Below are 13,953 nucleotides of genomic sequence, written 5' to 3'. Positions count from 1 at the left end.
TTTGAGGGTGTACTAAGCATCAAATATTTTTTGATTTTGTGTTGCATTCTTTTGGTTTGATGCAATACGAGCATTTTAAGTTTTGCGTTTGATTTGTTTATATTTCAAGTTCTTCATATCAAAATACAACATTGGTATCACATCTTTAGGGTTTTTCAAAATACTTGTACTCATAGCCTTCGGTTTTGTTTTTTGTTGTGTTTACAAAAAGGTTTAGAAATTATGAGTTTTCAATGTTGTTCTGATAGTTTTCGCAAATCTTGACAAAATCTAATATTTTTCATTTTGTTTTCTACAAATTTGTTTTAGTAGTGAAAGTTTGGAAATGTTTCTCTCTGTTTTTGTTAGGACTTCATATTCTTAAACAAAGTTTTTTCAAAACATCAAAGTTTAATTTTGTTAATACCTTCTAAGATCGTTAGTTTTTCCAATGAATTTTTATTTAACAAAATTGTTTGATACTGTTCTTGATAGAACAACCCTAAATCTTGTGTTGTTAAAGAGAAAACAAAGGTAAAAGTTACCACTCAAAAATTTTGTTTTGCCAAAGGGAAGCACGCTTAACTCTACACTTCTTTCAATAGGACTTTCGAAAAAAGAATATGCACATTAATGATATGAGTAGTTTATTTAATCCATTTAATATTTAATCACTCTTGAATGACTTAGTATCGGCTCATTCATACACATGAGTTGGCCTAGCACCGGCCCAACTCTGGGGTATCACATAAAGTGTAAAGGAAAAGAATATGAAATTTCTATTGTTTCTAATCGATGTCGATATTGTAGAATAGTTGAAACTGGCTTTTAGTGAACATAATGTTGGATCAAAAATTTAATTGTGGGTTAATGTAACTATTTGGGCTATCAGTCGAATTAAGCCTATATTAAGTGATTTATTAATTTTTAATTGGGCTTAGATGTATTTAGTAAGTGCGGATCTCCTATGCGCAGAAATCCGGTAACTTATTAATTGGGTGATGAGGCCAATTAATAATAAGAGGTATAAATAGGGTTGTGATCCAGGTCTCATTGTGGGAGTAATGACAGAAACCCTAGCGGTTTTTCTCGGGAGGGATTGCGCCATAGGCTTCATTTATCAATTTGCAGATCTGAATCCGACTATGCTGAGAAATAAAATTAGATCTAATTTGATTTATTTTTATCTCAATTATTACAACACAGTAGATTATGTACTTAGGGTTAAATTCTTGATAAGTTTCAACAATTGATATAAGAGCATTTCCATATTGAATCATTGAGATAATTTTTATGGGATTAAATTGGAAGAAGAAAATCTGATTTAATCCGTTAATTTTTATGGGATTAAATTGGAAGACGAAAATCTGATTTAAGTCCGTTAATCATATATGCGTTTGCAACTTAATAATTTGCTTGCAATTAATATATATATATATATATGTATGATTATTGCAAGATTCATTAATCGATACATGTATAATGTTTGAAATTGCATACATATATATAGTATATCAGACGAATTGATGTGTAATCGGTTATGATGTCTGCATAATTGGTTATTTAATTGATTATTATTTATTATATATTATTCATCAGTGTAGAATTTTGTATTCATTCATTTATTTGGTTTATTGTGAATCCATGTTGTATGCTCGATTTGAAATAAATTAATTGAAGACATGGATACATCCATATGCACGACTGTATATATGTTCTCGAAATATTCATATATATTGATCAATTAAATAACCCTGCATGTCTGCATTGTTCTGCACGAATTTTTAGATCAACTAATTGTTTTATCAAATCAGTTAATTAAGTTTAGTTTGATCGTATATGAAACTTTGCATGTCTGTTCTTGAAATCGGATTAGTACGTGCAGAATTTGTTTATTTATTAATTATTACTGAATTATTTTTATGAAATTCAGATTGTTTGCACTAATGCAGACCACATTTATTTAATTTATTGTTGATTTTATAAAAATCAGATTAATTATGATCCATTTGAGGATTAAATTAAATTTGGAATACAATAACATGTATTTTTGACAATACCTATTTGCGCAAAATCGACTATAAATATTCATTATATTAAATTTATAGTCTATTTGAGTGGCATATTTTTGCCTGTGTAATTCCGCTGCATTTAGTCTTTCTTGGACTACTTGATTATTTTAATAAGTCCAGAAATTAATTGATGTTGTTATGACTTTCATAAGACATACATATCAATTTCTTTAAGATGAATTTAATTAGTAATAAATATAATATAATATATTTTATGAATGAATTGAAACAGTTATATTGCCAAAGCAGTCTATGTGTGTAAATCAGTTTATTTTATATATTAGAAAGTTGTGTGTGACTGATAAGGCTGCTGATTGACTCAAAGGCAATTCAACCATTAAGTAGTTCATGCATATTTGGTGACATTGAATATGGTGATGATAATTTAGTTATTTGTGTGTGAATAATAAATATGTCCAAAGATAGGGTGTTGTTTAACACACTATTTTATTGTCAACATTCGATTTCCAAAACAAATTTATCACTAGTGAATCAACAATTTGTCCAACGACATTTGCTGATGTTGCTCGATAACTTGTGATAAGATTGCTAATTTATTTTATAAATTCACATACGGAGCATTCAGTAGCTTATAGACATGCGCATTCAGTTGCTAATAAGAATTCTTTATTATTATTATTATTTTTATGGAATCAGACTCATATACATTGAACATGATTCTTATTATAATTTAGTTTAAGAAAATTATAAATTCATTACTAGTGCATGCTGCGTTTTGACAGTGAAGATCATGTATTTGACGTTGCCAAAGTAACCTCTCTTATATGAGATTTTTACTCGATAACGTAAGTGTTTATGTGTATTTTAATTCATGTGATTATTCTTCGGCCCAAAGGCAGTTGGTAATTGATAGAATGAAATATACATCTGTGATAATATGTATGAGATGATTATATGGATTTAACTTATGTGAATAGTAAGTCAGTCCAAAGATTGGTTGTTGTTTGACATTACTTATTATCCGTATATGATTATTGCAACAAGATGACTGCTAGTAATTAATGTTATTGATCCAAAAATTGATCATTGATGTTGCACTTAGTGTCTTCGGATGAGAATGGATTATTATTGAGGTTCATTATGCTTTCATAAATATTTATGTGAATATTTATTCATTCCCAACAATGTCTAGGGACAACTTTAAACACTAAAAAAAATCAATATTGATTCATTTGGTTGCATGAGTTTTGACTTGACATTAAGAATAGACCAACCCACTCATACGGAGAAAAACGCTGCTCATGAAAAGCAGTTGTTTGAGAAGTAGGATATGTCTGATCACCTTAGTCTAATGATCATAAAGAAAAGCATTCCAGAAATCTTTAGGGGCACGATATCTGATGATATCATTATTGCCAATGATTTCTTTGTCGAAACTAAGAAATGCTTTACCAAAAGGCGATAAGGCGGAAATTAGTATTCTTCTTAAGAGTCTCATTGCCATAAAGTATAACGACAAATGTAGCATAAGAGAGTACATCTTGAACATGTCTAATACTGCTACGAAATTGAGGGCACTTAAGTTTGATCTTTCGGAGGACATGTTTTTCCTATTGATCTTACTCTTAAAATTAATTTAATTTCAGATCATAGACACACCTGGGGCTGGTTTTGGTGTAACAACGCAAATCAGTGTGTCTATGCAAGATTATTGCTATTGTCGACATCAATTGATTTTGGTGTAACAACACATATCAATGTGTCTATGCAAGATACTTTATTGTCGAAATCAATTGATATTGAAAGATAATCTATATGGGTGATGACAAGAAAGTTTAAGTTGAAGTCATTGACAATTTTGGATTATTATTAGGTACTGGTTATTATTTGGATTTGGATAAGACGTTTTTTTGGTACCATCTTTAGTTGAAATTTAATTTCGATCTCTATTTCAAAAAAATTCGGTTATTATTGTTAATTCAGATATAAAGTTTTAGTCTCTTTCAGAATTCAAAATTATTTGGAACTGGTACATTATTTGATGATAATAATCGTCTTTTACTTAATAGTCTGACTTCATATCACGAATTAGTTATTGAACATATTCGTACAGCTTTCATGATTGTTGATCCGCTTAATTACTAAAGGGTTTCCACTTAAGTTCTATAGTGAGCATGTTGTTCGTTTGAGAGTGGAACCATATTTTCATACTTCAGTTTAGTGGGAGCTGATTAGTAATGTTCAAATACAGTTAAAGTTACTTTGGTTTACACTTCACAATTCAGTATTCAATGTTCAATATTCAATGTGCAATATTCAGTTTTAATTAAGTATTCAGTTGTTCTAAATTAGAGTTAAGGTGGATGAATTGGAAGTAGCATATTAAGATCACATTACATGAAATTTCCATGTTCTCTATCCGCACTTGATTGAATCTTAGGTTATATTAGTGTTGTGACTATGATCGGTCTCATTGCGATACATGCAGTGATGGCCGCTTTGATCTGCATTGATGCGACTTATAAATAAGATTGGTAATATACATTAAAGAATCTGATAGCAAAATTTCATGAGCTCGTAAGGTTATACAGTGTACATTTATCCAAGTGGGAGATTGTTGGATTAAAAATCCAATTGTGGGTTAAATGTAACTATTTGGGCTATCAGTCGGATTAAGCCTATATTAAGTGATTTATTAATTTATTTGGCTTAAATTATTTAGTAAGTACGGGCGTCCTATGTTCAGAAACCCGGTAACTTATTAATTGGGTGATGAGACCAATTAATAATAAGAGATATAAATAGGGTTGTGATCCCAACTCTAGACACAATAACCATTACGTTCCATATCTTATTGTGGGAGTAACGGTGGAAACTCTAGCGGTTTTTCTCATGAGGAGTTGCGCCATAGGCTTGAAGAACATAAAATCCTTTATCAATTTGCAGATCCGAATCCGACTATGCTGATGAATAAAGTTAAATCTAATTTGCTTTATTTTCATCTCAATTATTACAACACGGTAGATCCTGAACTTATGATTAAATTCCTCATAAGTTCCAACACATAAAGGTTGTTCATTGTGGTTTTCACAAAAAATTAAACTCGAGGCTACTTTTAATTTATATTGGAAAGGTCATTAATTGTTTCCAATTTTAATATTTTGTGACTACTTGTTCTGGGAAGTCACTTATTGTAGTTATTTTTGTTATTTTTTTGCTTTATGTGTGCCTATTATTTTCTTATGTGAAAATCATTTAAAAAGTTTTTATTAAATTAACCTACCCCATGTGCAATAGATTAAAGCGCTGTGTCTTTTTTTTTTTGTGCTAAAAAACGTTGTTCCAACCCCTTGCTAGCAATGTCCATGCACCCTTTTAGTGTTAGGGTGTGTTTACTTTATGAAATAAGATTATAATACATAATATTATTTTAATGAATTATATAATTATATGATAACCTCGTTTAAAGATTTTGGCAAAATTCTACTATTCATCCAAAAATTTTTCCCAAAAAATATCAAATCAAACACATATTTTTATTTTTTATATTATACTTAAAATTAATTTTTCATTGAAAATATTACATCAACACCTATTTATTTCACGTCATACAACTATTACAATTCAAAATTTTTACTATTCAAATCCCAACTCAAAATCCAAACCCCCAAACAAACACACCATGTGTTTACTTTAATGGATTATTGGATAATATTATAATTTTTTTTTCTAAAATATCATAAATCATATAATAAAAATAAATATAATACTAAGTGAACTATTAATGGAAGACTAAATAGTCTTTTTAACATTAATAATATCTTTTATTATTTAAAGCTACCTAAAAGAGGAGGATTAATAATCTCTAATTATGCTACTATGCTGGACTTTACTTAATTTTGGACTATAATAATAAATAGTAAAAAATTGATTATGGTGAATAAAATAATATTATTCATCCTAATCATGTAAAGTAAAAACACCCTTAGTGAATCTTCTGATGTCAACTTGATTATTGATCAGTGCCTTGTGTGTGCGAATTGTTCTTTGTTTTCCTTGATTTTTTTTTTTTTTTTTCCTGTGGTATTATTTTATTTTTCAAAATTTTAAAAGAAAAATATATTTCTGAAAATTGAAGTAAGCATGAAAAATTCATTTTTCTTAAATTTAATTCAATTCAATGTTAAAACAAATTTGGCAATACGGAAACAAAAAATAAAATGAATTTTAATAACACAAAAACTCTTTAGGGGCAGTAGATGGAAACTTTGAAGGGTTTGTAACCGATAAGAAAATTGTGGAAATAGATTAAATAACTTATTCTTGTATAATACTTCATTTTTCTAATTCACTCATTAGAAAAGTACGTGAAGTTAAAACTTAAAAAGAATTGTGGGATAAATTAGAATAACTTTACACTGAAACTTCTTTACCAAATAAATTTAGCACAAAAATAATGAAAAAAGAAAAAATACCCCTAGTGATTGGATAAGGTGTTAGAAAGTAAACCAATATTAATTAATACAAACAATAATCTAATTTTAATATATACAATTGTTTAATACATAATCAATTTAAACAAGCATAATTTTAAAATATATAACTGTTTAATACAAAAAAATACGTATATAATCTTAAGACATATTTCTGTTTATAACACTAATAATTACCGCAAAAACAATAATTTGCAAAATAAATAGTTATGGAAATTAATTAAAATACAGCCACCATAATGCACTTAATTACTGCAAACACACAAATTTTCCAAAAACAGACACCTTATTTCACAAATTGGTGGCCACAGATAGTGCACACCAGCTACATTTTCCTTTTAATTTTTTCACTTCAAAAAATAACAGGCAATTACTCTCAATTTCTCTCCTAACGAAATATTAATATGCCTCCAAATGACAATTTCATTTCCCTCTCAAACTATATCTATGAATACATCATTAATAGCAATGAATTGAAGTTAGATAAAATTCATTACCTCAAATGACGAGAACGGAGAATCTAACGAATGAGGAACTCAACAATATAGCACATTTTTTGTTAGAAAACAGCAGGAATCGAAGGCCAGCACATGGAAAGATCAATGAAGCAACAACCAAATTCGGTATTTCACGCAATGTAGTACGTTGAATATGGAAAAGAGCCATGTAACAGCAAGAATCATGTATGCCAATGAATTCAAACAACCATAAAATAGGTAAAGAGTGTAAAAAGAAACACATTCTCGGCAACATAGCCATGCAAAAAATTACCTACAGTAAGTGTGACAGTTATCATAGTGTGGCATATGAAATGTGTGTAAGCAAGTACACTATTGGAAGATGGGCCGAAGATGGTCTGATCAGACACCATAGTAATACTATAAAACTAGCACTAAAAGCAGCCAACAAAATCAGTAGACTGAAATTCAGCTTGAATCATGTCGAAGTGGGCCAAGATATGAATATCATCAAGTTTAAGTGCATGCCTTATGTTGTATACATAGATGAAAATAGTTTTGTATTACATATAATACTGAAAAATATTATCTCACCCCCATGAGTTTGATCCTTGCAGGACCTACCAAAGCAAAATGTTTATTACGGAGACAATGCTCCTATGTGTTGTGAACAGGCCCTTATATGGAGAAGAGAGGCAATGTATTTTTTTATTGGAAAATATGTATTTTTTCTTTCACAAAAAAAGTACCAAGTAAAAATAAATCAAAAAAGGACCTATTAGCACCTTGGAAACGAAGCCTTTGGATTCAATCCCAAAGGAAGTCACCAAGGCACTAATGATCAACGAGGTATTACAACTTTAACATATGAATATAGTTGAGTATGACTTTCACAATGATGCATTTTAGAATATATGCATCTATTCCCAATGATTAAAGGGAAATGGCCAGCAACAACAACCAAAATAATTTTAATACAGTAAGACAATGTCAAACCACACATTGATGACAACGATCCGGACTTTAGGAGCACTGCAAGCAGCGATGGATTTGATATCCATTTTACTTTTCAGCCACCAAACAATCCGGACACAAAGATAAAGGATTTGGGGTGGTTTCGAGCACTACAACCACTATAAGTTTCAACCATAGCATCAAATGTGAATGAATTGTTGCGGGCAATGCAAAAATCTTTTGACAAACTTTCTCATACAATATTAAACAATGTTTTCCTAAGCTTGCAAGGTTGTCTTAGGGAAATAATGGCATGTAATGGGGTAACAACTACAAGATTCCCCATATTCGTGAGTCGCGATGTTAAGAAACAAGACACTCCCGAAAAACTTAGAGATTGACCGGGAGTTGATCAAGGCATCCATTGATACCTTAATAGAAGCAAATTAAACAGAAGGTTTTGAAGAACTAATCACTGCCATCGATTACTGATCCGAAACACAGTTTTTTCATCATTTGTAAGCATTAATGTCATTTGTAATTAGTAGCCATAGGAAATTTTTCGTACCTACTTTCCCTATTGTATATATGAGTTTTATTACAACTCACCAAAATGTTGTATTGAAATAGCACTTTGTAGTTGTAATTTAATCTCTTTAAATTCAGTTATGGTTGTGTTACCTTGTTAGGTTTTGTACCGAAAATTTTGACACTCTCAGATTATAAAATCATCATCGAGTGCGGGGCAGTAAATATTTTCGCGCCATCTCATTTGAATATTGGTCCTGTTCATGATCAATTAGGTAATTTAGGGACATGGGACTTTCGCTCTGAAATTATAAAATTATCATCGAATACAATGGACAACTTTAAAGCATTCTCTCAATGGATAGATCATTAAATGCCTGAACTCAATACATTGTTTATAAATGTATTGAATTCAATAAGGGACCGTGCTCATGTTGAACGAGCGATGACTTTAAACTAGTATAAGTCTCCAAAAAATTCATTTTTATGCAAAAGTAAGGCACCTATTGATTTGAATCAACGGTGGCTTAACAGTTTCATCATCTCAGGCTATTGACACCAAAAACCAACAATGACTTGCCACAAATTTTTTTTCTCACACACATAATCAAGGACAATCAACGAAGCCACGGATTTTCGCAACAAGTATATCGGATTATACCTCAGAGGTAGGGATCATACCAGCCAACATGTAAGATAGTAAATCATTTACACAAATGATTTTTAGTTTTGTCTACAAAAAACAACAAACGAAGATTAGGTAAGTTCATTAACAAAAATCAGCAAGCATACTCATAGTACATTCGAAAAAAAGTTTTAGGGCAACAAAATCAAATAAGATTTATTTCCTTAATTTGAAAGAAAATGAAATATGCTAACCTCCAACACGGTACTCCGGGGGCTCGACAGCGAGAGGAGAGTATATACGAAGCATATCGATGACAACTTCACGGGTAGAAGAGCAGTTTAATGGAGCCGCTTTGATCGTACCTTTGGTTGGTGGAGAAGGTATCCGAAACATCAATCGTCTGGCTCGAACAAGGGCAGCGTTGGAATAGACCTCCCGCTCCGAATCAGGGGCGAATCCATTGACCACCATGGGATTAGTGTCCGCGGTAGTAGATCCAGATAAATTAGGGATGTAAAAAGCATCGACAATGGTGGATTCGGAAAAATCATCGGAGTCGCTAAACAACTTAGAAAACCCATCTACAGAGTGCAACCCATCCCTGTCAAGGGGGGAACGGCCCTCTGCCATCGCAAGAGAGCATGGGCGAGCAACATCACCAGAGAAATGAGCCGGAAAGAAATTGCAATGGCAACAACGGGAAAAAGAATCGCGAGGGTTACAAACCCTAATCGGAGCCAAGGTGAGTGAGAGAGTAATGATTGAGGGTGGGGTGGGTAGGGTATTAGATGTGTTGGTAGGTATGAAATGTGTGTTAATTTTGTTATTTTTGTGAAAATGTAAAATACGATTTTTGTAATAAAATGTAAATATAATGGTATTTGTTATTTTAGAAGTGCATGTGTTATAGTAACTAAAATAGGAAATGAGAACCTTCTAATGAGATGGATAAAAATCGAAAATAGCAACTTTTCAATAGGTCGGAGGAAGTATTTAGTTTTAGTTTTAGATTTAGATTTGGTTTTGCCGAGTCTGTTTTATGTTGCATATATATAAACTCCTTATTTTGTTGATTATACAATGCAATTTTTTAATTTTCACAAAATATATTCACATACTATCAGAACCTATTTTCCTCACAGAGTAAACATAGTCTGCCAACACTTATTTTTCGGGTACATTCAACTTGGGAGAGAGAGTAAAAATGAATATATATTATATTTATATAGTTAAATTGTACAAAATTCACTAGTGATTTCATGAAATTGCACCAAATCCCCCGTATTTCTAAAACTGCGTCAAATTCCCTCGTGGTTTCATAAACTTTGCGTCTAACCCCCTCAGTGGTCTTTATTTAACGGTATTTAACCTAAATGCGCTCAAACTGCGAATAAATTTTAGAATTTTAATTTATAAACCCCTAAAATTACAAATATATTTATTTTTTTATATTTATCCTAAAAAAATAGTAAATATACTCAAAAATAGTTATTTTTCTTAGGTTTTTTAAGAGTTTATTTTTACTATTTTTTAGGCTAAATATATATAAATATATATATATTTGTAATTTTAGGGGTTTAAAAATTGAGATTCTAAAATTTATTTGCAGTTTGGGCGCATTTAGGTCAAATACCGTTAAATAAGGACCGCTGAGGGGGTTAGAGGCAAAGTTTATGAAACCACGAGGGAGTTTAACGCAGTTTTAGAAGTATAAGGGATTTGATGCAATTTCATGAAACCACATGTGGATTTTGTGCAATTTAACCTATTTATATTAGTAACATAAAAATTTATTGAGAGAGAGAGAGGGAATTTGTTTGATTGTATTTTTTATATATTTTATTATTCATTTACACTCACGTACTCTTTCCGTCCCAATCAAAATGAGCCATTTGAAAGTTTGCAGTAGATTAAGAAATAATAGTATTTTATTGGTTAGTGAAAGTGTGCAAGAGGTTTGAAAATTTTTCCCTTTTAACTTTACATAAAGTAATTGTTTGTATGTATATTGGTATGTTTTTAATTTAAGTAGATATTAAAAATTATTTTGATATTAATATATAGTTATAGACTTTTTTTAGTGAAACAAATTAAAGGATAAAAATGAAACTTTGAGTTGGGACGGAAAGAATATTATTTTTCTTTTTTAAATATATTGATAACATTAAATATTTATTTTATATTTTATATTTTATATTAAAATTAATTTTTTTATTTTGAAATAATAATAATAATAATAATAATATAAATAACAACGCTTGACATGTATGATTACATCATTTGAATATTGACCCTTAAATTTATATCATATTCAACGATCATTATAATTCAAATTTCTTTTATTCTCAAAACACACCAAAATAGTTTTCGAAGACTATGTTCACTTTTAGATTTAGTACGTTTATATTTAGATTTGGTCTTATCGAATATATTTTATGTTACCAATATATAGGCCAGTAGCAGAAATTTGGTGTCTCGCCTCGGAAAATTTGTTTGGAAAATGAAGTGTTTCCGAACCTATTTCCCATATCTTCGGCCATATTGTCGGAAACGGTCCCGTGACTGATTTTTAGCGTTGTTTTGTGAAGTCTCGGAAGTTTTGAGACTAATTTGGATAGTTTCGGAATTCTCGAAGCAAGATAACTTCGGAAATTTGGAGATAAGATAGCTTCGACCACTGAGTAGAGGTGGAGAAGGAGAATGAGAGAATATAGTGGAAGATAAAGGAGGAGAAATAAACGAGGCTAAAAATTAATTTGGGGTGGTAGGTGGTGGGTGTTTGTAGAATTTTTGTAAGAATTTTTTATGTTTTGGATATTCTTTTAAAAAAAAATTAATATTTGAATTTTTTAAAAATAGGAAAGGGTAGTTTAGGTGGGAAATTGTATATTTAAATTTTTTGGGGGGTTTTCTATGTTTTCAATTTTATTTTAAAGGAATTTTTTTAATATTGATTTTTTTTTTTCTAAATCGGTAGAGTTTAAGCACGAAATTTTATATTTAATATTTTTTGGGAATTTTAAAATTTTGAAATTTTTGTAAGAAAAAAATTTAATATTGAAATTTTTTAAAATTACGATAGGGTAGTTTAGGTGGAAAATTATATATTTAATTATTTTTCGGTTTTTTAAAGTTGATTTTTTTAAAAAAAGAAATTAATATTGTAATTTTTTAAATTAAGGTAGGGTAGTTTAGACATAAAATTTTATATTTGAAATTTTTTTTGGATTTTTTATTGATTTTGTTTTTAGAGAAAATTTTGAATATTATGAAACTATTTAAAATAAAATTGACACAATGTATTTTTATCTATAATTTAATAACTTATTAAATTTATTATTTAAATTATTTTTATATTGTAACAATTTAATCAGTTACTGTTCATATATTGTTACACAATAAATAAATTATAAATATATATCTAAATAAAATCAAAATCAAATTTATTAATAAAATTATAATCAAAATTAATTAATTTGTAGTGGCCAGTGAATTTAAATTGTTTGATAGATTAGGAAAATTCCAAAAGTAATTAAAATAGGTTCCAACGTTGCGAAACTAATAAAAGTTCAAAATTTCCAAGACTAATAAAGTTTCGAAAGTTATGAGACTAGTTACAATTGGTTCGAAAGTTTCGAGACTAACAAATAGACTCGGAATTTCCGAAACTAAGGAATGTTTGGAATTTCCAAGACTATTTAAAATAGGTTCGAAAGTTTCAAAACAAATTAAAATAGATTCGGAAGTTCCGAGACTATAAAATGGGGTTGAAATTTCCGAGACTACTATAGTCTTGGAAATTCCAAAACTAATTACAATAGATTCGGAAAATCTAAGATTAATGAAAATAGGTTCGGAATTTCCGAGACCAATAAAAGTCTTAGAATTCCCGAAACTAATTAAAATAGGTTCAGAAGTTCCGAGACTAAACGTATTGGAATTTCCGAGACTAACCAAAATAGTTTCAGAAGTTCCGAGACTAAAAGTCTTAGAATTTCCGAGCTAATCAAAATAGGTTCGAAATTTCTGAGACCATTTGATATAATAAATTGTATATTTAATATAGCTTCGGAAAATCCAAAACTATTATGGATAGTCTCAGAAATTTCGAGGCAAAATAAATCAATTAATTTAATATATGTATTTTTACAGTCTCGGAATTGATTAATTCTGAAGCTAATTCCAAGGCAAAAAAGGGAAAAGTCTGGTAGTGGGCTCCTTATTTTGATGATTAATACAGTGAAATTTTTCAAGTTTCCGTAAAATATATCCACATGGTATTAGATCTTATTTTGTCCCTTAGAGTAAACATAGTCGACACGCGTTTCTTCGGGTACATTCAACTTAGAATGTACAAGGAGGTCTTCAATTTTATTATTTTTATTCATGATTTTATGGCGTCAATGGAAGTTTTCTGATTTTGAAATCCGTCAGCAATTGGTCGTCCGTCATATTTATTTCTCAATTTTGCGTCCGAGTTCGGCGTTTCATTGTTTGTCATGGTTCAATGCAAAGCATTGTTTTCGATTGCATTGACAGTCCCGTTGTTTCCGACTCTAATGAGAGTCCCGTCATTTTTCGGCTCCGGTGAGAGTTCTGTATTTTAGACTCTACTACTTCTAAGTCTGACATGATGGAAAATTGTGGTTGTGTCATCTTGTCTTTGCAAACTCAAATTGATTTTTGCTACACGACTTGAATTTGATGGTGATGTTAAATATTTTAGATATTTAGTTTTACATTTACATTTGGTCTTATTGAGTTAGTTTTAAATTGTCTATATATATATACTTCTTAATTTTAATGAATATATAATGCAAATTTTCAGCTTCGGTAAAATATTTTCACACATACCAAATAAGTCTCAACCTCGATCTCAT

At 29.9% G+C, this 13,953-nt stretch overlaps 1 protein-coding gene across 2 annotated transcripts; it reads right to left on the bottom strand.

Moving 5' to 3' along the window:
* Nucleotides 1-8,345: 8,345 nt before the first annotated feature.
* Nucleotides 8,346-9,858, bottom strand: LOC127256429 (uncharacterized). Of its 2 annotated transcripts, XM_051282437.1 has the most exons (3): nucleotides 9,325-9,858; nucleotides 9,107-9,178; nucleotides 8,346-8,702 (listed from the first exon to the last, which is right to left on the bottom strand). In XM_051282437.1, the coding sequence occupies exons 1-2, from the start codon at nucleotides 9,701-9,703 to the stop codon at nucleotides 9,150-9,152; spliced, it is 408 nt and encodes a 135-aa protein (XP_051138394.1). In that variant the 5' UTR covers nucleotides 9,704-9,858; the 3' UTR covers nucleotides 8,346-8,702; nucleotides 9,107-9,149. The 2 variants fall into 2 exon arrangements, with proteins under 2 accessions (XP_051138394.1, XP_051138393.1); XM_051282436.1 differs by having other exon boundaries at nucleotides 8,346-9,178.
* Between the last annotated feature and the right edge of the window lie 4,095 nt (nucleotides 9,859-13,953).

The sequence above is a fragment of the Andrographis paniculata genome, unplaced genomic scaffold, assembly GCF_009805555.1.
Source record: "Andrographis paniculata isolate CXL003 unplaced genomic scaffold, ASM980555v1 Contig55END, whole genome shotgun sequence".
Lineage (NCBI taxonomy): Eukaryota > Viridiplantae > Streptophyta > Magnoliopsida > Lamiales > Acanthaceae > Andrographis > Andrographis paniculata.
The sequence above is the reverse complement of the archived record's forward strand: the minus strand, read 5'-3'. Positions and strand labels throughout refer to the sequence as shown.

Excerpts from the sequence above, each read along its gene's own strand:
- LOC127256429 (XM_051282436.1), bottom strand. The coding sequence starts at position 9,703 with ATGGCAGAGGGCCGTTCCCCCCTTGACAGGGATGGGTTGCACTCTGTA. Across the intron at positions 9,179-9,324 it reads CCCGGAGTACCGTGTTGGAG|ACAAAACTAAAAATCATTTG; the intron begins GTTAGCATATTT and ends TGTTTTTTGTAG.